The sequence below is a fragment of the Microtus oregoni genome, unplaced genomic scaffold (genome assembly GCF_018167655.1).
Source record: "Microtus oregoni isolate MIOR12 unplaced genomic scaffold, Mior012 000011F_ref0000422, whole genome shotgun sequence".
Taxonomy (NCBI): domain Eukaryota; kingdom Metazoa; phylum Chordata; class Mammalia; order Rodentia; family Cricetidae; genus Microtus; species Microtus oregoni.
The window spans coordinates 16,623,034-16,647,537 of NW_024543070.1; the positions used below are offsets into that span (position 1 = coordinate 16,623,034).

The 24,504-nt window shown below is 42.1% G+C and overlaps 2 protein-coding genes across 5 annotated transcripts in view; one reads left to right on the plus strand and one right to left on the minus strand.

The window, feature by feature from the left end:
- The window catches only part of LOC121453419 (protocadherin gamma-C4), a 725,389-nt gene that overhangs the window by 178,580 nt on the left and 522,305 nt on the right, over window positions 1-24,504 (minus strand). Inside the window, exons 1-2 of one of the 4 annotated variants that reach the window (XM_041660205.1) lie at window positions 6,573-6,657; window positions 4,360-6,378 (exon numbers count right to left, since the gene is read on the minus strand). The exons of 2 other annotated variants lie outside the window; for them this stretch is intronic. In XM_041660205.1, the coding sequence (XP_041516139.1) occupies window positions 4,360-6,357 (1,998 nt within the window). In that variant the 5' untranslated portion in view covers window positions 6,358-6,378; window positions 6,573-6,657. Of the gene's footprint in view, window positions 1-4,359; window positions 6,836-24,504 lie in introns of those variants that run through there. One more of the 4 variants, XM_041660188.1, reaches the window with a different exon arrangement.
- LOC121453444 (transcription initiation factor TFIID subunit 7) lies at window positions 22,058-24,155 on the plus strand. Its single transcript, XM_041660234.1, has 2 exons — window positions 22,058-22,291; window positions 22,633-24,155. The coding sequence occupies exon 2, from the start codon at window positions 22,694-22,696 to the stop codon at window positions 23,717-23,719; it is 1,026 nt and encodes a 341-aa protein (XP_041516168.1). The 5' UTR covers window positions 22,058-22,291; window positions 22,633-22,693; the 3' UTR covers window positions 23,720-24,155.

Consider the following 24,504-nt stretch of genomic DNA (forward strand, 5'->3'; position numbering starts at 1 on the left):
TTGAGAGTCAAAATCGACCTTTCCTGAATGCTACTTCATTTGAATCCCGACAGGTAGGTAGAATGGATCAAGAACAAGGCTGGGGTAGCAAAGAAACTCAGAGCCAATGCTCGGAGCTGGATACAGCCAGGAACATCATGGATGAGGAAGGTTTCCATGTTGAACAAAGCTCAGGCAGACAGGGTACTTTACACTAAGAATCTGTCACTCAAAGTTGTTTGAGACTGTTAAGTCCTCTTTTCCTTTCTGTGTTTAGTCTTGCCCGGATGATGCCATGGATGTCTTCTTACTCCTGTTTACCTTACAGATACAAACATATTTATGCACAATGCATTTATTTAAAATTACACTTTGAAATATTTCAAGCTTATAGACCACTACAGAAAGTAATATAACCAAACTCTGTGCACATAACAGTAGGCTTTATTTAATTTTAATATCTTATCATATTTAAATAAGATGGATGTTTAGACTTTTTATTTTGAACAATTTTCAGAATTACAGAAGAGTTGCAAAAACAGTATAAATAAATCTCATATAGAGCGGTTCCTTGGTAGCTGAGGGGTCTTGGTTCTGTATCTGATGGTGCTGGAGTCCCTTGTGTAAATGATGCAGAAGGAAATGATCTGTGTACACTCTTCTGGGTAGTTGGTCATCTCACAATTATACATGCTAAGATAACGTTAATAGTTGATGAACATGTTTAAGAACTATGTTAAGTTTTCCAAATACTTTCAACTTGTGATGTAGATGTAGGTTCATGCAGTTGGATTTATTCACTTTACATATGAAGTTCACTGTATTCTGTGCCCCACATTACCCCGAATGTTAACACTTTATTTTCATGCCCCCATGGATTCCATGTAAGTTGCAGACATAATGTCCCTTTACTTTTTCTGAATTGCTTCAGTACCAAACTATAAAATCAACTTGGCATTGATGCAGTTTCATTATTTAGCCTATGGCTCTTAGCAATAATTTGTCAGGTGCTACAATGTCTTTTTATAGCAAAATAAAATATTTTTCAGGCCTAGGATCCATATCACAAAGTTTCTTCAGTGGGTAGAATTCGAACACGTCACCAGGCTTTGACATGGGAAGATGTGGTCAGTCAACTATAAAACGTTCTCCCTTGTTGGGGGTGTTAGATTCCTTCTCCTTAGGTTCAGATGGTGCAGTTCTGGCAGGAAGATGTAGGAATGATGTTATCTTCTTAGTGCATTTTCATGGGAGCCACATGGTGCCTTTGTCCCAGTACTGTTTTTGATAACTTCAATCACTGGTAACATTCTAGAAATTTTCTAGTTATTTGTACTTTTCTCTGTTGTAAACTTACTATTTATTAATTGATAATTAACTTGTCTAGTCCCCTCCTCCTTTTTTGCTTTCCTTCCATCTGTTACTCTTTCTCTCTTGATTTGTGGTTTCTTATGGCTTCTTCGTAGTATGTTTTTTGAAATTGATGAATGTGAGACTTCCAACTTTCTTTTCAAGATTGTTTTTGTCTGTTTGGAGGTATCCCTTGAGATTCCACATAAATTTTAGGGTGGAATTTTTCATTTCTGCCCCCCAAACCCCATTATTAGAGTTTTGATATGGATTTCAGTGAGTAAGTAGGTTGTTATAATTAATTCTGTACACTTCTATTTATTTTATTTTTACATTTTTAACTGTTGTTATACGTGTAGGGAGAAAGCCCGTGGAGGCCAAAAGACAGCATCAGAGCCACTGAAACTGGGGCCACAGGCAATTGAGAACCTCTTGAGCCTTTCTCTTTGTTTGATCTTTGCTTTCTTTGGGAATTATACTAAAATCAGGTATTATCTTCAAAATTGTGTTTTTAGGTGATGGGAGTTAATAATTATCTACCCATTTGACAACGCTTTCTTTTTTATAATCATGACCAAGTCATTTCCTAAATGAATTTCTCAAACACTACAACTAGTGCTTGTTGCTGTAACCACGACTTTGTTTTTTGTACTAATGGTCTACAACAACTGCTTTCTTTTGTGCATGTGTGCACATGAATCTTTAACTTCAACATTTCAGTATAAATTTAAGAACCTATCTTGTCAGTAGAATATGGATTTTTTGAGACAGGGTTTCTTCGTAGCTTTTTTGGTTCCTGTCCTGGAAGTAGCTCTTGTAGACCAGGCTGGCCTTGAACTCAGAGATCCGCCTGCCTCTGCCTCCCGAGTGCTGGGATTAAAGGCGTGCGCCACCACCACCCGGCTTAGAATATGGATTTTAAAAACCAACCAATTCATTAATTTGTCTTTAAATGTTAAGAGCTAAGCAAATGCAGGGATGAAATAATTTATTATTTGAGGGTGTAATTTTGTACTCAAAAAGAAAATAAAAATCCAGAAGACATGCAGCAAGAATGAATTCCCCTTGAAAGCCACCAGAGAAGAAACAGATTACTTAAAAAAATGACAACGTGATGACAGAAAATTTCTCATTTGTAATAACCATAAGTTATAGGAAGACAACATATTTTGAAATTTAGGCTTATACATTTATTTTAAGTAGAAGAATTTCTTTAAAAAGTGTTCTCACCTACTCTACTTCCTTATTGTTTTTCTATCCTGAGCCCCCCCCCCACCTTGAAACAAGGTTTCATGTAGCCCAGAATAGCTTCAAACTGGATATGTAGCTAAGAATGCCCCCTCTTGCCTCAGTTTCTTAAGTACTGGGATTATAAGCATGTGCCACCGTGCCTATCTTCTATTGGTTCTGAAACTTATCAGTCATATATAGTGGTGGTTCACATCTGCAGTCCCAGTCCTCAGAAAAAGACAAGAAAATCACAAGTTAGAGGTCAGCCTGAGCTACACAGCGAGTTTCAGCCCAACTGATGAGTATAGTGAGAGCCAACTGAAAAACACTGCTCAGGTTCCGGGCAATAACTAGGCCTCTAAAAGTGCTTCAAGGCTGCGTGGTGGTGCCAACCTGAACAGCACAGCTCCATGAGCAGACGCACTGTTCACTGCATCTGTGTTCCTCTCCCTTGGTCTTCAGCTTGCAACAAGAAACAAGCACAGGGATCGGCAGGGAAGATTTCACACACCTGATGGTTTTCATTGCTTATATTGGTTTCAATCAATAATCCAACCCTAGGCCACTTGTCAAGAATGAAGTAGTTTTGTTTATTTTACACTGCTGGCCTGCCACCCCTGTTTAAATAGCTTTAGATCAATTCATGATTTCTTGATTTATCTCTTGTCCATCTAGATATTTTATTTCACTATTCTAATGCTTTACTATTTTATGTACCTGTTCAATTTGACAGAACAGAGTAGATGTAACAAGACATGAATTTACCATGCCATAAATACACTTCCTTTTTTTTGAGACAGGGCCTTACTATGTAACCCTTGTTGGCCTGTAATGCATTATGTATACCAGGCTAGCCTTGAACTAACAGAGAACTGTCTGCCTCTGTCTTTTGAGTGCTGAGATTAAAGACGTGTGCCACCGCACCAGATCTTCACAATACACTTCTTATGAAGCATCAATATAGACAAATATGGAATATGTCTCAGTTTTGTCATTTTCACCACACACACACACACACACACACGCACACACACACACGTGAGGGAAGCTTTAAAACTGTTTTATAAGTTTTATAAGTGTGTGACAAAATTTCTGTCCATTTCATAAGTTATTTAAAGAGATAAATTTTTAAGCACACATAAAATCTCTCAGTGAGAGGTTGTAGACTAAGATGTTTAGCAACAACATCAGACTGTATGGATTATTATCATTTTATATTAGCACAAATAAAATTAAGACTTTTGATGATTCTCACCACTATCACTTCTGAATAAGTGGATAGTCAACTCAGACAACAAAATGATTTAGCCAGATTTAAGTGATAAATAGAAGACAAATCTGTTTCTAATGCAGTTCTCTTTCCCAAACGCGACAGGCCTCACCACTCGGAACATCCCTGGAATGCCTATAGAAATCTAAAAGGGCAGGTCACCTGCGTTGTTGCTATATGCCTGAGATATCAGCATTCTAGTAGTAAGAGGCAGGAGGATTATAATTTAAAACCATGCTGGGCTACAAAGTAAGTTCAAATAAAACATTAAATTGAAAGTAAAAAAAAAAAAAACAAAATGAGTTCCAGGCCAGCCCAGGTATCTTATCAAGAACTTGTCAAAAGAGCAGCACTCACCTAGCATGCAGAAGCCCTTAGGTTTAATTTCCAGTGGCATGAAACAAAAATAAACACACCCAACCACTACTGGGTGTAATGGAACATACCATTTATAGAAAACAGGGAAAGCAAATATATACAGACATGAAATAGTTTCATTGATATAGCTATTAAGGTCATTACAAGTTTACCTGAGAAAGTATTTCCTCTTTATCTTCAAGCAGAGACTGGGGTGCCGACAGAAATTCCCCTTTCCCACAGCTCTCTTGGCTGATAAGCGTGTCTGCATAGTTGGGCTGTGGGAAGATCAGATGGCTCTTGCGAGAGTCAGCGGTGAGTGAGATCTCACGGGAATAGGTCTGTAGAAATGCATGTACCCCGTCAACACCCCCAAAGTTGGAGGCAGGAATGTCAGCCAAGCCGTTTGCTGCAGTGTGGAGCAAGGGCGAGGAGTGCCAGTGTCGCAGCTTGAGCATCAAGAGCATGATGACAAAGGCTAGGAAGATGCAGGAGACCACAGCCACTGCCACCACCAGGTAGAGTGTGAGATCTGAGTCCTGGGGATCGGCAGCTGTCCCAATGCTGCCCAGGTCGGCCAGGAGTTCAGGGATGCTGTCAGCCACTGCTATGGTGAGTGTGACAGTGGCCGAGAGAGGGGGCTGGCCGTGGTCCTGCACAGACACCACCAGGCTCTGCTTCAGGGCATCTCTGTCCAGCAGGGCCCGGGCAGTGCGAACCTCGCCTGTGTGCAGCCCCACTGAGAAGAGCCCTGGCTCGCTGGCCTTGAGCAGGCGGTAGGAGAGCCAAGCATTCTGTCCCGAGTCTTTGTCCACTGCCACTACCTTGGTCACCAGGTAACCAGGCTCGGCAGAGCGAGGTGCTAGTTCCACACCAGTGGAGCCATCTGTGGGGAGGGCAGGGTACAGGATCTCTGGGGCATTGTCATTTTGATCTATCAAGAACAGACTCAGAGATACATTGCTGGTGAGTTGTGGGTTCCCACTATCGCGAGCCATCACTCTTAGCTGCAAATCCCGGAACTGCTCGTAGTCAAAGGACTGCAGTGCATAGACAACGCCAGTGTCAGAGTTGATGGAGAAGTACGAAGACAAAGGCACTCCCTGAATAGTGTCTTCCATGAGGGAGTAAGTCACTAGTGCGTTCTCATTGTGGTCAGCATCCTGGGCCTTCACTGAGAAGATGGAAGCCCCTCTGGGGTTATTTTCAGGAATGTAGACAGAGTAGGAGTCCTGTTCAAAAACTGGAGGGTTATCATTGATATCCGTCACTAACAGTGAGATATGAGCTTGGGTAGATAGGGGTGGGGTTCCCTGATCCGTTGCTGTTATTGTGATGTTGTGCCCGGAGCTATGCTCTCTGTCCAGTATTCTTTCTGTTACCAAGCGGTAATAATTGTCAACTAATTTCTCCAGTCTGAAGGGTAGGTTTCCAGGAATGGAACAAGTGGCATGGCCATTGTTACCAGCGTCTTGATCATGCACACTGATAAGGGCAATTATGCTCCCAGGAGGAAAGTTTTCTGGCACTTCGGTAGTGACAGAGGTGATTCCAACTTCTGGGGCATTATCGTTAACATCCAAAACAGTGACCAGCACCTTAGCTCTAGCCATGAGAGCAGCACCATCCTGGGCTTGAATTTCCATTGGATAAACTTTATATTCTTCAAAATCTAGTGGTTCTTTATTCCTTATTTCTCCTGTGTAAGAATCCAACTGAAATTTCCGGACCACACTGTGGTCTACATTGTGAAAGGAGTATGTTACTTTGCCATTGGCTCCCTCGTCCGGGTCAGTAGCATTCACCTTGAGCAGCGGAGTGCCTAGTGGGATGTTTTCTGGGACACTCACGTGGTACTCTGCCTGAGTAAATGATGGCGGGTTGTCGTTCACATCTACCACCTGAACCCGGATCTGCAGAGTCCCCGAGTGTACGGGGTTACCCCCATCAGAGGCAGTGAGAACAAGGTAGTGGCTAGCATCTTTTTCTCTGTCTAGAGGGCTCTGCAGCACCATCTCTGGCTGTTGTGCTCCTTCAGGTCCCTGTTGCACATCCAGGAAGAAGTGAGGGTTGGCGCTTAGCTGGTAGCTCTGAAGTGAGTTTATACCTACATCAAGGTCTTGCCCAAGAGGCAGAGGAATCCTGGTACCCGGAGTCGTTATTTCACTCATTTTTAACTCCAGCTCTTCTAACTGGAATTGGGGGGTGTTGTCATTAATATCAATTATCTCTACTTCGATAGGGAAAAGCTTCATTTCATCCTCCACGAGGATGTTAAAGCTCACGAGACAGGGCGCGCTCTGGGCGCACAGCTCCTCCCGGTCTATCCTGCCTGCGGTGACCAAGCTGCCGCTTCGCGGGTTCAGGGAGAAAAGCTGCGACCTACCTCTGGAGACGATGCGGATCCCCCGCTGCGCCAGCTCACGGGGCTCGAGCCCCAGGTCCTTGGCGATGTTGCCAACGAAGGAGCCTTTGTCGGTTTCTTCCGGCACCGAGTAGCGGATGTTTCCAGCCCTGGCTTCCAGGAGTAGCTCCAGAGAAAGGCACAGCAGCATCAGCCGGCTCCAGCTAGTTAGTTTCTCTGGAATCGCCATTGCTCTCTGGCTTCCTACTTTTCTCTCAATTTGTTATCAAGGGTATTGTTTTTCTGCTTTTCCAGGATCTTCTTTATCTTAATAATGAAAATAATTACAGCAGAGAGATGTCCAGAAATATGCTGGGCAGTTGCAGGCGGACATTTTCAGTCTGGCATGATGGAGAGTCTGAGAGTCACACGGTTTTTTTTTTCTTCCTTCCTTTTTTTTTTTTTTAATTGGGCGGGTAGTGTAGAGCATGTATCTCCCAGGTTGGTGAACAGCGGCACCCAGAGTCTTAACAAGTTACTGCACTCCTTGCAAAGTAATCACCTATCGTAAGTCCTGGTTTACTGCCAGGGAAACAGTAATTTTTTTTTACAATAGTATTTATGTATGCATGTATGTATATGCACATGCATGTATGTATTATATGTAAAGAAGAAGCAATGTTCATTTCCTTATAGCTATATTGTCAAATTGTATTGCTTTTAAGAACCCGGTAGTCCAAATTATCTGTTTTCCCTGTGTGCTACTGAAAAATTAAAATATTTCTCTAACCCCAAAGAGGGGAAAATCAGCCTTCCATTTATTCTGTTGTATAGCTTGACTACTTGATAATTTCTCAGGCCACAAAGAGAGGTTTGGAGGATGAAGAAAACACTAGAGAGGGAAAAGTCCACTTTCAGATTTCAGAGTGGAGTCTCAGATCTGGACCGCTCCATTTTCCTTCCACTTGGCTTTGAAGATTTTCAGAACCCTGGGATTTTGAAGACCACGCTAAACCATATCCTCATTCTCCTTCTTTTCTGAAGCAGCTGCACTAAGAAAGATTTAAAATTCCCCCAAAGGTAATAAATTTTGAATAGGTTAAATTCGGGGTCTTGGAATCTCGTTAAACATGTTGCATGAGTATATAACTTATACTTCAAACTCAAAAGACAGAGAAGTTGTGGTATTATTCTTTATAGATGAAAAAGCCACATTTTATGTTCAGGGAGACTGTGGGGATGATAGCTGTCCCACACTCATGCATTGTATCCTCCAGGAGAAGGTGGCTTTATTCAACAGCAATGTCTTGTAACTAGGGTGATGAAGATGTCACTTTCCTTTTGTTCATTGTTTGGAGATGTGTGGCAGCTACAGGGGTGAGCCCATCTCGGCTCATTGCAGGCTGGCTGGGAGCCCTTCGCAGCAGCCACGGAGCTCAACATCTTGTCCTTTCACTGCGAAGAGGATAATGGAACACTAGTGAAGTCCAAGGTCAAAGTAGGTAAAGCAGATATGTTATCCACTGAGTTTGCAGAGGAAAGCAGCTTCTGAGAAATGCCTTTAAGGACAGTAAGACATCTCTGCTCTGCTACTGGATCCTGAGAGTTCTTGGAAAGTCTGGAGCCCTTTAGAGCTTGGAGCAGAGCTGGAATATTTAGAATGGTGAACAAGGCCGAAGATGCAGTCAACAAACTGACAATTGCGATGAATGAGTTGGATCTTAGCTTGAAGAAAAGCAGGAACGATCTGAGGATAAGGAGGAGTATCTTCCCAACTTCATGCCAGTTTCTATAGACTTGGTTTGCTACAGAAAAGAACTTCCAGCTAACACTGCTCCTTCTGCTGAAAGTGCTCTGGTGGTAGGTAGTTCTGAGAACTAGTCTGCTTTATCCTGAGCATCGCCTTGGCCTTCAGATCAGCTGCAGTAAGGGCAAACCTTTGCCGACTCTCACATATTCTGAACTACTAAGGGATTACATTCAGTGAAAGATATGTTTGTTGGGTAAGTGAGATGCTGACAGATATGGAAAGTTGCTTGTTACTTTGTTCAAAAAACATGAAATGGGAAAATGGTTATTGTTTTCAAACCAATTTAAACAGAACACCCTGAAAATGCAATGAGAGAGAGGTGGCGGCACAAGGAGAAAATGATTTGGAATAGATGACAAAACAATTAGCAGAGAGGTGTGAAGATCTGAGAAGGGACAAAAATTAAGACGTTCTTGGGATCATTAGTCCGCCCACAGTAGCGCTGGGAGGATGATGGGAGTCATTCCTTCCAAAGCCAACAGTGCAACCTAACGGTAAGAGTATTCCTCTGAGGTCAAATCATTTAAAGCCACATGAATAAACCAGTATATATCTTATAAATTACAGATGCACACATATACATGTATTTCCAGTCATTTTATCACATTCCGAGTCCTGACCAACATATCACAGTATCATAACACTCCATGGTGCTCTGCTGAGCTCTGAAATACTTGTGCTAAGAAGTGCATTCCAAGGTCAGAACAATCACAATTCTTTTGTTTGTTTTGTAGTGATTAATTCTACTAAAAAGGGAAATTATCAGTGCACTGACTAAAGTTCACTTATACATCCCCATACAGAAATCATGACTCGGGGATTACAGTAATAAAATGCTATTTTCTGTGAAGCACTAGTATGGGTTATTTGAATATTTAAATATACTAGGGATCTTTTCATTGGGGAGAAGTATTTTCCTGTAAATATATGTTAGTGTTACGATTTCTTAGGTATTGTACTTTATAAAGGTAGAGCTTTGGATGGAGGTGTAGCTCAGTTGGTAATTTGCCTAGCATGCTCGAAGCCCTGGGTTCAATCCACAGTAATGAGAAGTCCAAGTGTGGTGTGCATGCCTGTAATCCTAGCAGAAAGCTTGAAGCCATCCTTGGCTTACACAGTGGGTTTGAGTTCAGCCTGGGCTATAGAGACTGTTTCAGATAAAAATGAAATAAAGATAAGGCAAAAAGGAAAAAAATTGAGCACATATTAATAAATGACTAACGAAACGTAAATTTTCTTATGCAATCATTATAACTTAAATTTATTTCTTGTCTGCCTTAGGTAAAGAAAAAAATTGTCTACTTAAATTATAAGTCCCATAGATTTTGTTGATCTTCCATTGTTATCATTAAAATCTAAGACTTTGTAAATATTTAACTTATCCTTGATAAAGAAGGTTACTAACTACAATGTCTCAAATTAAGAGTAATTTATTTCTCTCTATCTGACAGGAATATGGTGTTGGCACTCTAGAGTCTGGCACTTCAGGAACAATTGAGACAGATGTTGGCAGCCAACTAGATATAACGATGAAAGATTCAGAAAATGAGGAAGGAAAGGAAGAAATTAAGGAAGTTTCTGTTCTTGTATAACTACACAGTTTTTCAGACTCTCAAAGACAAATATATAGACCTCAAGGGTAGTAACTTAGAGTTGCAATACATCTCTTTCATTGTTGCAAGGAAGGAACTCTTTAATAAAAATAAGACTTTTCAGAACATATTAGGATATGTAAACTTCTTCCAAAAGGAATTGTGAACTAAAGAGACAAAATAAGCACACATAAAAATAATCAGTAAGTTGGGCAGTGGTGGTGCATGCCTTTAATCCCAGCACTCGGGAGGCAGAGACAGGTGGATCTCTATGAGTTCGAGACAGTCTGGTCTACAGAGTGAGTTTCAGGTCAGCCAGAGCTACACAGAGAAACCCTGTGTTGAAAGGTCAAAAAAGAAAAGAAAGAAAATCAGTAAGACAAGCAGGAGGAAGTTTAAAAGGCTGGATGCACTAAATGAGAACATTCGGAATCACATGTATTTATTTGACTCCAATATAAAATCTAAAGCTTCATTGTTGCCACTCTGGGCAATGTCCAGGTGTAAGCTGTTTCTGGAATTAATATGAAGAAACTAAAGAATATAAAGAAACTAAAATCTGAAGATTTTACAATAGGAGAAGCCATGCACAGATTCTGGTAACAGGTGAGTCTCTGTGAATATAGGAGCAACTCCAAAACCATCCTTCAGAGAACAGGTTGACAGATATCCCTAGTGCTGGAGCTAGGACGTTACAGGTCCAAGACGATGGCCAGAATCCCTTTGAGAAGCCAGAGTACAGAACCTAAGGCAAGGCTTCCAAAGCTGAAACTCCGTCTGCCTGGCAGTGCAATGCTGCCTACACTGGGTCTGGCAGAGCTCCTGAAAACTCATGGCAGGGACCAGGTACAGTGTAGTGACTGTCCACCACACAGGCCCTGGTATTCTGTTTCTGAGACACAGAGCAGTATTGTACACACGTAGCTGTATGAGCCCCTAGGTTGAAGAACCACATTAGCTGGTCAGAACTATAGGACAGCTCTTGTGCTTGTAGTTAGTGTCCACTTTGGTCAGCAGGTAGACAGGCTCCATAGTGCACACTGTAGTGACTTACCTAGCTGAAGTTTTTGGCAAAGCATCCTCCTTGTATTTTTGTGACAGTCACCCACCATCACTGAGAGGCTAGGATGGCGCTGACCCACTCAAACCCTGGTTATCATGCTGAGAATGAATTTAAAGGTGGTCTGCCGGGATACTGCGGCAACCTGCACTCGTTGACCGAAGGCAATAGCACTTTCATGGCGCAAGGCCAGGAAGAACAAGAATTATGACATACTGCAAGCTCTGCTCAGAAGTATTCAATGGCGGCTTCAGTGTTTCCAGTCCCTTGGGACAAGGCACAACAGTACACATCTGTAATCCAGCACTCAGGAGACAGAGACAGAAGAAGGATTATAAGTTTGAGGCCAGCTGTGCTACACAGCAAGACCCTATCTCAAAGAAAAATAAGAGATCAGGATGTGGCTCAGTATCAAACACTTGCCTAGCATAGAAACGGCCCCAAGCACGCAAAAAGAGAAAAGAGGAAAGAGCAGACTGCTTTTGTTTTCATAACACTTCACTTTGTAGTTCCGGCTGGCCTTACTCTCCATCTTTATGCTCAGCCTCCCGGATGCTGAGGTGACAGGCATGCACCATCACTTCCTGCAAGCAGAGCATTTTTGTTGGTGAAAATGTTTGAGTAAGGCTTGTGCTGGAGAAAAGGGATGTCTCATCCCTGTAAAGGCACTGATGGTAAGACTGTGCCCAGGGGCTGCTCCCATTTAGGATTCCATCTGTCAGTAGGTGCCCATTACATAGTAATTCTTGGAGGTGATCATTCCTTTTTTACCTCTCCATTTAAACATAGGTGTCAGTTCTGCTGTTTGGTTATTAATAGCAGTCCTTACCTGTGGACGCCTGATTGAGAGTGACCTACGCTGCTCTGTAGTTCTTCACCTCTGTTTCAGCTGGGATTTTGAAAACGGGTCTTTAGACTACCTCCAATCTTCTATTCCATGTAGTTACTGCCTTCTTCTTCTTTTTAAAAATCAAAATCAAGCATTGCTGCAACCTGGGGCAGTAGATCTATTCTGTATGAGTTGTGAGATCGTGTGGAAATAACAGAACTCTACCTTAAGGATGTCAGTGAAGATCACCCGGAATGCGATCTAGGCGAGGACGGGTTCTTCTGCAGGATGGCCCAGCTGCATAGCTGTGATTTGACACCCCAGTCCTGGCAATGGCTCTAGGCTCTGTTTTGTCTACAGCTGTCTTGCCCCGTAAACGTCACTGAGGAGTGGCAGTCCTTCTCCTCAGGTCCAGGGTTTCTTTGGTAACAGTTGCCAGTATTTACCGCTGTAGGGCTCTCCATTCATTTCTGGAGTCAGACGAGATGGTCACCGACACGTTTGTAGAGTTATTCTCAGCGTCCGAATCTTTAAATGCTTCTATTAAGATACTCTCCAGGATTTCCCAAAACGGGGTATGTCGTTGTCATTTAAGTCCAGGATGGTTCTGTCTGTATGATTTTCGGTAGATTTAATTTTCAATTTCGAGTGGCTTGCGTAATTTCTCTGGTGAATCTACTGCATTGATCTGGTCGGTCTCTGCTGTCTTGGCTAGATGGAGTAGTTCTCAGCACTCACCCTCGGATTCCCCGCATTTAAACACTCAGTCTTCTTTTCGAATCACGCAGTGCAGTTGGTGCGTACTTCTCCGAGCAGAACAAAGACTGCGGGAAGGGAGGCGGCGCTTCCTGCGTTCTGTGCGCCTGCCCCGTGGGCGACTTCCTATCCACGCAGCTGTTGAGACGTGAATTCACTCCCTGTAGTAAAAGTCACTCCCAGGAAGGAAAAGGCAGCACCTTTCTCGCAGTCATGAAACATCCTGACGATGATGACTGCAAGCGGAGAGCAGGAGAAAGGGCGAGGAAAACCAAGAGGTTCAACAGATCGCAAGGAGGTCGTGCATTTTTAGGCTGTGTTTGTGAAAGCCCGCGGAGATCACTGGGTCAGAATGGCCACTGACTGGGCGACAGCGGCACCCAGAGGCTCAGCGTGGTAACCTATCGCAAACCTCTTTTGAAATTCCTCAGAAGACGCCACCTTCCTTCATTTCCAGGACTTGTTTTAGAATACTAGCTTCGTTAAGGTGGAAAGTATGGATTGTAGTTTTTGACAAAATATTAATAAAACTGTCTTTTCACAAAATTTAAGCGAAGTAATCTAATCTATTACAGTTCGACGTAAGAACCCTCGTACAATTTTTCCTCGATATCATTTTTTCCGGTGCTGAGGATCAAAGCCAGGACCTTGCACTTGCCTAGGTCCCGCCCTTGGCAGTAGTTTTTGAAGATGATACACTGATGAAATCTTTTCCTTTGAAAGAAAGGGGCGGGGGGGGGGGAGGACATCACTACTTGCCAGGGATGGTGGGGCACACTTGTAATTCTAGCACGCAGGAGGTAGGAAACCCACCACAAGTTCAAAATTAGCCAGGTCTACACAGTTCCAAGCCAGCCAGGGTGACACAGAGACATTATCTGAACAAAAATGTTCTCTTTACTAGATAAATTATCCACTGTTAAAAGACATGTCACAAAATAGAATTCCTAGAGTTGGGGAGATGGCTCAGTGATTGCTGGACAAGCACGAGGACCTTAGTCTAAACACCTAGCGGGAATGTAGAAAGCTGATGGCTACACTGGCTCTGTAACCACAGCCCTGTGCTGGGTGGAGAAAGGGGTTTGTTGCCCCACAGCCTAGCTCCAGGTTCTTCGACAGATCCTGACTCAGGGTATAACAAGGAGATCACAAGGATAGGATACACTACAACTTCCTCTGGCTTCCACATGTATGTGCACAGGCAGGTGAGGGCTTGCAAACACACACACGAAATAAAATATTACGAATTCTTACTGTAAGTTCAAATACACAATTTTTGGTCTAACACATTGAAAATACTTTAAAAAATTAAAATAACCCAGAATTGAATTAATTTAAAATTTTATCTTTGATGTCTATTTCAATGCTTTATACATACACTTTCAAAAATTCCCCAAATAATCTAAGCTCCTTCATGAATGTTATTGGCTACTCATACCCCTTTTCTAAAATATAGATGTCAGCTGTTAATATACCTTTTGTGGGGTGTCCACCAGAGAAAACTGCTGGGACATGGGTTTAAGCCATAGAAAGTCTTTGTTAGCTGGAGCTGGCCGGCGACTACACTGGGTGTGTGGGATCCCAGTGTAACTCAGACTTTCCCAGGGTGAGCTTCTTTTCTTTTCTTTTTCGTTTTTTTGAGACCTTTCTCTGTAGCTTTGGAGCCTGTCCTGGAACTAGCTCTTGTAGACCAGGTTGGCCTCGAACTCACAGAGATCCGCCTGCCTCTGCCTTCCGAGTGCTGGGATTAAAGGCATGCACCACCACTGCCTGGCCTCAGGGTGAGCTTTTAAGTACAGAAACCACATTCTGGGTTGACATACTAAGGTTAACAAGAACAGTTAGACAGCAGTGGAACTACAGAAACAAAAGCAAGGTTAGAACATTTGGAGAGTTTCCCAGAACTATGGATGTTGTTGGATTAGGTTTTCATTTTGGCAGGAGGTACCGTCTACATACTGAGTTTTATGGCCGGAATGGTACTCCCATCATGGTGTCAGTTGTGCTAAGGTCTGGGCCCTTTAAATACCCAAAGGGAAGATGATCCCATTCACACTGTGTGGGTTCTGATAAATCTAAACCAATAATGACAGACTTGTGTTTTAAAAACAATTTTTAGGATTATAGGCTTGAAATTATAACCTTAGGGTAGTTTCTCAATCTTGGTGTTAGTTTGAGCTAGATAATTCTTTTTTTTGAAACAGGATTTCTCTGTGTAGCCTTGTAGACCAGACTGACCTCAAACTCACAGAGATCCACCTGCTTCTTCCTCCCGAGTGTTGGGATTAAAGGCGTGTGTTTCCATCACCCAGTTAGCTAAATAATTCTCTATTGAGTGCGTAATGGAGGGGAACTGTTCTGTGCCACGTCTAACATTATCTCCAGTCTTTTCTCACTACATGCCAGGAGATCCTGTTTCACAACCATGACAACTGAAATGTCTGGACATTAATGAAGGTCACCTTCTTCCAACCACTTTCGGAAACATAGGTTTATTGTATTACAAGCACAATACTGTTGAGCCATGTTAGTCAAGTGAAATCAAAGGTAGACTCCCCCTGAGTCCAATCCCAGGAACCACAACAAATGCAACTAACTAAACAAGCAAGGTAGTGACTTGCCTTGATATCCAACGTGATTGCACCTGGAACCAGGTAAAACCCAGGCTGCTGGGAACTTTTCTGAGAGATTTTTTTGGGTTAGATTATTTGAGGCCGGAAGGCTAAGTTTTTTTTTTTTTGGTTTATTTATTTTTTTTTTCGAGACAGGATTTCTCTGTAGCTTTGGAGCCTGTCCTGATACTAGCTCTTGTAGACCAGGCTGGCCTCGAACTCACAGAGATCCACCTGCCTCTGTCTCCCGAGTGCTGGGAGTGCACCACTACAGCTGGGCTCACTTATTTATTTATTTATTGAGGCAGGATTTCTCTGTAGCTTTGGAGCCTGTCCTGAAACTCACTCTGTAAATCGGGCTGGCCTTGAAATGCACAGAGATTCACCTGCCTTTGCCTCCTGAGTGACTTTGAGGCCAGCATGGTCTACAAAGTGAGTTCCAGGACAAGCCAGGACTGTTACAAAGAGAAACCCTGTTTCAACCCCCCTCCCCCCCAAAGAATTAAAATCACATCTATGGCTCCCGTCTGTAGCCACATCATGTTTTTATTTACTTTATTTAATATAGAAAGCATCCTGGTTGGTATAGAAACTGCTGTATGTTTTTAGTTAACTTTCTTTTTAAATTTTAAAGTATGTGATTATTTAATAATACAGATGTTTTCTTTTGGGTAGAATGTTTGCTATTTCCTCACTATGGCAGTTATTCTTTGGTAGTTAACTTGACTACATCTGGAATTACCTAAAACCCCAAAATAGAAGGCCACACCTTGAGAGATTTTTTTTTTTTGTTTATTGAAGTGAGAAGACCCACTTCTAAAACGGATTTTTGAGGTGGGAAGACACACCTTTAGTTTGGGACACATCTGCTGGCCGCCCATATAAGTTCATGGAGGAAGGAAACTCTTGCTCTTTGACTGCTAGCAAGGCTATTCCTTCACTGGTACTAGAGCCTACTTCTAGGTTAGGCTGTATAGAGATGATCGGCCTCACGAATTGAATAACTACTGGATTCTTGGATCTTTTGTTCACAGACACACAATGTTGGATTAGCTGAACCACAGCCTGTAAGACATTCTAATAAATCCCCTTTATATATATGGGAGAGTGATAGAGATTCATTCTATTAGTTTTGTTACTCTAGAGAACCCCATCAAATACACCCACCCCTAAAAATCTTAATCACAAAATACAGCAGGCAGATGTTCTCTCATTACAGATTTTTTTTAAAATTTCTAAAGTATAAGCATCCCTCTATAAAGAATTCTAAAGTTTTAAAAGTTTTAAAAGAATTTTTTTTCAAATAATATGGGATTAGCAGTTGCTTGTTATTCTCTTCAATATCGAAAGGAAGCCCTAGGAAAACTCATTACTATGCCAGGGAATTAACTGCTTTCTTCAAATCTTTGTTCCACCAGCATTACAAATATAGGAGAAACAATCACACAAGAGTAGGTTTTTTTTGTATATTCAGAATTTTCCCATATATGTGGTGATATTTTATGTTTTAACAAATAAAGCTTGCCTGAAGATCAGAGTGGTGCCACACACCTTTAATCCCAAGATTTAGGATTAAATCTGTTAGTTCAAGGCCACGCTGGGCTATGCAAGATTGAATCTGTCCAAAAGAGAAACAGTCTGAGGTTTGGTGGAGACAGTTGCAGTCTGAGGTTCGCCCCTGCAGTCAGAGGACAAAGACTGAAGACTGGATCGCCCCTTTGGTCTGAGCATTGGTAAAGGTAAGAAGTCTCTCTAGTGGCTGCTTTGCTTCTCTGGTCCTTCAACTTTCACCTCCCTTCATCCGTCTCTGGGTTTTATTTACGAAGACCAAATAGAACTCATGCTACAGATGTATCCACCAGAACTGGGGGAAGGAAACTTAGAATTTCTAAGACATTAAGTTAATGGCAATGTGGTAAAGTCCTCAGTTTTAAGGTCAGTATAGTTTCCATCTAAAGAACAGCATTTCAAAATCATGTGGAACCCAAGAGCAGGCAATTTCAGGACTGAAGAGAGTAGCTGTGGTAGAAACCTTTAAATGAGCCAGTTATCCCTGGCAGTTTAAATAAAGTACACCCAAATTTTGGTCAATGAGAATTTCATAAATTTATTTCAAGTTATGTTTTATGAAAAGAATATTTGAACATTATCAAACTCATAAGAAACGAAATGAAAAGTAATATTTGGATTCTTTTTTTCTTTTTATATATAACCATGGTCTCACAGTTTCTATGGTTAGGTAAAACACTGTCCAGAGGCCAGCATATTAACCTCTTATATCTAAAGAGTTGATAGAAACCTTTTCATTAGAAAAAGGGTGAATAGGTTGTGCTGGTGTGGAGCTTTGAATGAGGATGGCTGCTGTAGGCTCATGTATTTGAATGTTTTGTTCCCAGCTGGCTGAACTCTTGGGAAGGATTAGGAGGCCTGGTCATGTTGGAGGAGGTGTGTTACTGGGGATAAGCTTTGAGGTTTCAAAAGCCCATGCCATTCTCTGTAGGCGGAGACCACAAAGGGAAATCCAACATCAATTCTCAGTTACTTTATTCCTCTTGCTTGTGGATCAGGATGTAAGCTTTCAGCTAGCACTCAAGCACCATGCCTGCCTGCTCGCTGTCCTTCTCTCTACCATGGTTGTCATGGACTCAGCCTCAGGAAATATAAGACCCAATAAACAGTCTCTTCTATAAGTTGACTTGGTCATGGTATCTGAGCACAACAATAGAAAAGTAACTAAGACAACAGGAGATTATAAATTAATCAGATACTATTCTTTTTTTTTGAGACTGGGTTTCTCTATGGCTTTGGGGCTTGTCCTGGAACTAGCTCTTGTAGAACAGGCTGGCCTCAAACTCACAGAGATCCACCTGCCTCTGTTTTTCGAGTGTTGAGATTAAAGGTGTGTGCCACCACCACCCGGCTATGTTCTTAAAACACATTCTAAGACAAAGAAATAATAATGTATCTGAGAGGGCATGGTGTTTCCTTAAAATTCACATAGAAATGGGTACAGGCCACTTTAATTTCCTCTCATGATAAAGTATGTCAGTCTACTTAAAAATATTCAAACATAAATATTCATCAAAAGAACAAATAATCCAATAAAAAATGGAGTACTGACTTAAACAGAGAACTCTCAATAGAAAAATCTAAAATGGCTGAAAGACACTTAAGAAAATGCTCAACATCCTTAGTCATCAGAGAAATGCAAATCAAAACAACTCTGAGATTCCATCTTAACACCAAATGGCCAAGATCAAAAACACTGATGACATCTTATGCTGGAGAGGTTGTGGGGAAAAGGGAACACTCCTGCATTGCTGGTGGGAATGCAAGCTGGTACAGCCCCTTTGGATGTCAGTGTGGTGATTTCTCAGAAAATTAGGAAACAACCTTCCTCAAGACCCAATAATACCACTTTTGGGTATATATTCAAAGGATGCTCAATCGTGCCACAAGGACACGTGCTCAACTATGTTCATAGCAGCTTTGTTTATCATAGCCAGAACCTGGAAACAACCTAAATGCCCCTTGACAATGAGGACAGTAAGAGAAACATACATAGATCTAATCTACATGGGAAGTAGAAAAAGACAATATATCCTGAGTAAATTGGGAGCATTAGGGACCTTGGGAGAGGGTTGAAGGAGAGAGGAGAGACAGGGAGGGGAGCAAAGAAAAATGTAGAGCTCAATATAAAAAATAAAAAAAAGGAAAAAAACATTCAATCAAAATGTGTTAAGATTTTAGTCCCCCAACCCGTTATTTTGTGGTTTTGAGATAGGGTTTCTCTGTGTAGCCCTGACTATCTGGAACTCAAGCTGTAAAACAGGCTGGCCTTGAATTCACAGAGGAAGGCTGCCTTTGCCTCCCAAGTGTTGCTGCCTGGGAGTTTTAGTCCCTGCACTGGATAGTTTTGTGTGTCGACTTGACATAAGCTAGAGTCATCAGAAGAAGGAGCCTCAGCTGAGGAAATGCCTCCTTGAGGTCCAGCTGTAAGGCATTTTCTCATTTAGTGATCAATGGGGGAGGGCCCAGCCCCTGGTGGGTGGTGCTATCCCTGGGCTGCTAGTCCTGGATTCTGTAGAAAAGTAGATTGAGCAAGCTAGAGAGAGCAAGCCAGTAAGCAGGTCCCCTCCATGGCCTTTGTATCAGCTCCTGTTTCCAGGATCCTGCCATGTTTTGAGTTCTCATCCTGACTTCCTTCATTGATGAACAGCAATGATAACGTGTAGGCCTGATAAATCCTTTCTTCCCCCAACATGCTTTTTTTAAAAAATTTATTTATTATGTATACAGTGTTCTGTCTCCATGTGTGCCTGCAGGTCAGAAGGCACCAGATCTCATTGCAGATGGTTGTAAGCTACCATGTGGTTTCTGGGAACTGAATTCAGGACCTCTGGAAAAGCAGCCTGTGTTCTTAACCCCTGAGCCATCTCTCTATACCCCTTAACTTGTTCTTTAGTTGTGGTGTTTCTTCCCAGCAATAGAAACCCTAACTAAGACAGTCCCTCTGACAAGATATCTGACATAAACAACTTAATGGAAGAAAAGACTTATTTTGCCTCCTGGTATCAGTCACAGGCTTCCTGGCTCTATGTTTTTGGGCCTGATAAAGCACAGCCTAATGCTGGAAGAATATGAGACAGCAAAGGTGTCCAGCTCACAGTGGCCAAGAAGTGAATGAAGCTAGGATAAGAGATATGTCCCCAAGGCATGTCCCAACTGTCCTTTGTTCTCCAACTGGACCCCACCACCTACCATGATAATTTCATATTACCCATCAGGGAATTAACACATTGATTATATCAGAATCCTCAGGATTCAATCACTCCCACAAAGCTCACTGGCAACTGCAATATGGGTGCCTGTTGGTTGGGGGACACTTGATACTCAAACAAGGCACACTGTCAGTAAACGTCCCCACTTTACTATCAACACTGCACTTAACTAAAAGGCACCATGCACTAAATGGCTTTATTGAATTTTAAGGTGACATAGAATAGTTTTTATCTTGTAAAGTTTTATAGGACTTATGCTACATTTTCCTTAAAATAGATCAACCATTTTATTCAATTGTATGTTCTTCCTATTTGTATTTTTTATTTATTTTCAGACAGGACCCATTATATAGTCCTGACTGGCTTGGAACTTGCTATGTAGATCAAGCTGCCCTTCAACTCACAGAGACACACCTGACTCTGCCTCATGAGTGCTGGGATTAAAGGTGCTGACCACCAAGCCTGGCTCCTATTTTCTTGTACTAGGCACTGGAACACAATGAACAAGACAAAGCTTTCTACCATGAAGTCAATTAAGTATATAAAAAATAAAGTGAATTTTGGAAATGCTGATCACAGTTAAAGAAGATTATGTTAATTTAAATATGGTAGTATTTTAGAAGACATTAATCACAATGACTTTGCAATGCCAAAGAGATCCAACTAAAAAGGGACAATGGATATCAAGAAAAGAAGATAGTCATGTGTGATGGAGCACTTCTTTGATCCTGGTGCTCAGGAGGCAGAGGCAGGTGGATTTGAACGTGGCTGAGGCCGACCAGGGCTGAAAAAAAAAAACCAACATGGGAACCATTATTTATTTGAAAGACCTATACCACATGCTGATGAGCACCGAACTCTCCATAGTACAAACAGTTCAATGCAGAAAAACAGTAAAGAAGTGAAATAAATTCTAAAATAATTTAAAAAATTACTTGCCACTAAGAGCCAGAACATGCTGGGAACAGTGGCTGTTATCCCAGCATTTAGAAGACTGACGGGGCAGAAGAAACCCATCAGTTCAAGGTTCCACTTAGGTAAGGCCAGAGACAATGTATTAGAAAAGATAAAAAGGCTCCATATTGCACTTCAATTGTAAGAAGCCCCCTGACGTTGGCACAACTGATTCCACGATAGACGTACCATTCAGGCCATAAAACTCAGCACAAAGACAGTACCACCCACCAAAATGAAAACAGAGACCTAATTCATCCATGTTCATAGTTCTGGGAGCATCTTAAAAAATGTACTAACCTTGGTTTTTGGCTTCTGTAGTTCCACTTCTGGCTAACTGATCTTGTTAACTGAAGCATGTCAACTCAGGACATAGTTTTTGTGCTTAAAAGCTCACCCTAAGAAAGGCTTGGGGCTACTTTGGGATTCCAAATACCCAGTGTAGACGCTGACCAGCTCCAGCTAATACATATTTCCTATTGGCTTAAATCCATGTCCAAGCAGTCTTCTCTGGATACTCCACAATCAGACCGTTTGTGTTTCAGACGATTCTGTTCTAAATGAACCCGTGCCACCATATGGCTTTTGTTAACATTTATATCTATCAGATATATTATCAGAAAGAAATCACTCTTGGTTCTCTAGAACACCACGAAATACAAATGAACCCAAAGGCTTAGTTTCCCCTCCTCATCTTCATAATTAACACGATTATATATTTAGCATTATAGAGTGAACAGAAATATAGTCTCACTCTGCTGGTGTTGGTACTTTACAGTTAAGTTTGTGATTAATTCCCTTGTGGAGGAGGCAGACTGGGTACGCCCGGGGATACAAAGATGCCCTTATCTCCGATAATTCTCGTTAGACTAGAAACTATCCCGCTCCACAATTCCATGAAAATGCTGTCTTAGGGGCCCAACTTATGTCTTTCTCCTCGGACTCTTTAACTTTCATTTCCAAGCTATAGCTTTTGTGAAAACACTAACTTTAACGCCGTACAGAGCAAACTCTCGCGAGAATATAACGTAACTGCGAGACTGCCCCTGTGCCTGCGCTCGCCGTGACGCTAGTACTTCCGGTGGAGCGGCGGCCACGGGCGCCCGCGTCTACTTCCGGTTAGTGACGTAGCGCCTCTTCCTCGCTTGTTTTCTGCGTAGGTGGGCGGCGGACAGTGGCGGTGAGCTCCGGAGTCTGCTGCTTCGAGCGGCAGCCGGCGAGATTTCGCGCCGTGGGACCTGAGCCCTTTCGTTGGTGGCGCGCAGGTCGGTGTGCGGCGGCCGAAAGCGCGGAGAAACCGAAAGGCGGCCGCGCCGCTCCCCGCCGCTTTGCTCCGGCCGCGGGAAGCTGTACCTCTCCCGCAGACTGTAAGTACCCGAGGCGAAGAGAGTTCGCTGCTCCTCGCTTTTTAAATGTTTTACTGCAGAGAATTTATGGATTGATTGGGATTGTCTGCCAGTCTTAACGTCAGTGCCTAAAGCCCCCTCCTCAAGGCGCTTGGATGCTCCACTAGGAATTGCATCTAGTAGACAAGTGAATTTAACGGGGAAAATGCCAGAGGGGGGAGGGTAGCATGTTTAATGATAAGAATGGAGACTTAATTTAAATTAAGACAAAATAGACACTAGCGGGTGTTCCACTTAGTTGCTGTTGAACTCGCTAAGAATTTAAAATTATACTAACAACAGCCCCTTTTTAACTGTTGTAGGAGCTGAACTCTTTTAGTGCAGCAAGCGTTTGTTGGAGGAGTAACTCCCAAGGAATTAAAGATGAGTAAGAGCAAAGACGATGCGCCTCATGAACTGGAGAGCCAGTTTATCTTACGACTGCCCCCAGAATATGCCTCAACTGTGAGGAGGGCGGTGCAGTCTGGACACGTCAACCTGAAGGACAGACTGACCATTGAGTTACACCCTGACGGGCGGCATGGAATTGTCAGGGTGGATCGAGTGCCCTTGGCCGCAAAATTAGTAGATTTGCCTTGTGTTATGGAAAGCTTGAAAACCATCGACAAAAAAACCTTTTACAAGACAGCAGATATCTGTCAGATGCTTGTATCCACAGTAGATGGTGACTTATACCCTCCTGTGGAGGAGCCGGTTGCCTCCGCTGATCCTAAAGCAAGCAAAAAAAAAGATAAGGACAAAGAGAAAAAGTTTGTTTGGAACCATGGAATCACTCTACCTCTAAAAAATGTCAGAAAGAGAAGGTTCCGCAAGACAGCAAAGAAGAAGTATATTGAGTCTCCCGATGTGGAAAAAGAAGTGAAGCGGTTGCTGAGTACAGATGCTGAAGCTGTCAGCACTCGTTGGGAGATAATTGCTGAAGATGAAACAAAGGAGACCGAAAATCAAGGCCTCGATATCTCCTCTCCAGGAATGTCTGGCCACAGGCAGGGCCATGACTCACTAGAACACGATGAGCTTCGAGAGATATTCAATGATCTCAGCAGCAGCAGTGAAGATGAGGAAGATGTCAACATCATTGACACCGAGGAAGATCTGGAGAGGCAGCTACAAGACAAGCTCAATGAGTCAGATGAACAGCACCAAGAAAATGAAGGAACCAACCAGTTGGTTATGGGAATTCAGAAACAGATTGATAACATGAAAGGCAAGCTCCAGGAGACCCAAGACAGGGCAAAGCGCCAGGAGGATCTCATCATGAAAGTAGAAAACTTGGCTCTCAAGAACAGGTTTCAGGCTGTTCTGGATGAACTCAAACAAAAAGAAGACAGGGAGAAGGAGCAGCTTAGTTCTTTGCAGGAAGAACTAGAATCACTCCTAGAGAAGTGAGAATGTTGATTTCCGTTCTTTGACTGGTCAGCTTGAGAAAATTTTTATTTTCATAATACGATCTCAGAATTATTCTCTATAGTGTTAGGAGTTTTGTTGAATTTTGTTGGCTGTTTTTGGGAATGTTACTAAGGTTTTCATTCTTTAGGAAGTAGGGTTACATGGGCAGGTGTAGGTGTAAGATTAGTGAACAGTTGAACTTTAATTGTTCACCATAGGACATTATTACATTTGTCTCTTTTCCAGAAGTTTTTATTTCTATTCTGTGATGCTAAGATCAGTAAGAAGCTAGCCTATGGGCAGTGAAGTTATTTTTATTTTTTTAATGTATGTATACAGTAGCTATTTTATTAGCTACCAAGCAAGTTTCCATGTATAGAAATGTAAGTTTTTGCACAAGTTGTTTCTTGCACAATAAAAGCTACCAGTTTTTGCATTATAATGCTAATCTTTTTCTTCTATGAATAGTGAGAGCTGAGATGGATGCATGGAGTTTAATGACTGAATGGTGTGGTCATGTTTTGTAGATAAAGACACATACTGTTCTTTTATGTTTTCAGGAAAAGGAATACACAGGTAAGGAAATAGAAAAATTCATCTTTGCATTCTATTAAAGGTCAGATCTACCTGGAGGTTTGAGAACACTGGGTCCAGAGCCATCTTAAACTATCCTCGTTTTTTATTAAGCACTAAGGTTATCTGTGTAAGGTAGTGGGATCAGAAAAACAGTGATTATCAGATAAACCATTGCACTTATTTGAATTAAGATTACATTCTTAACTATT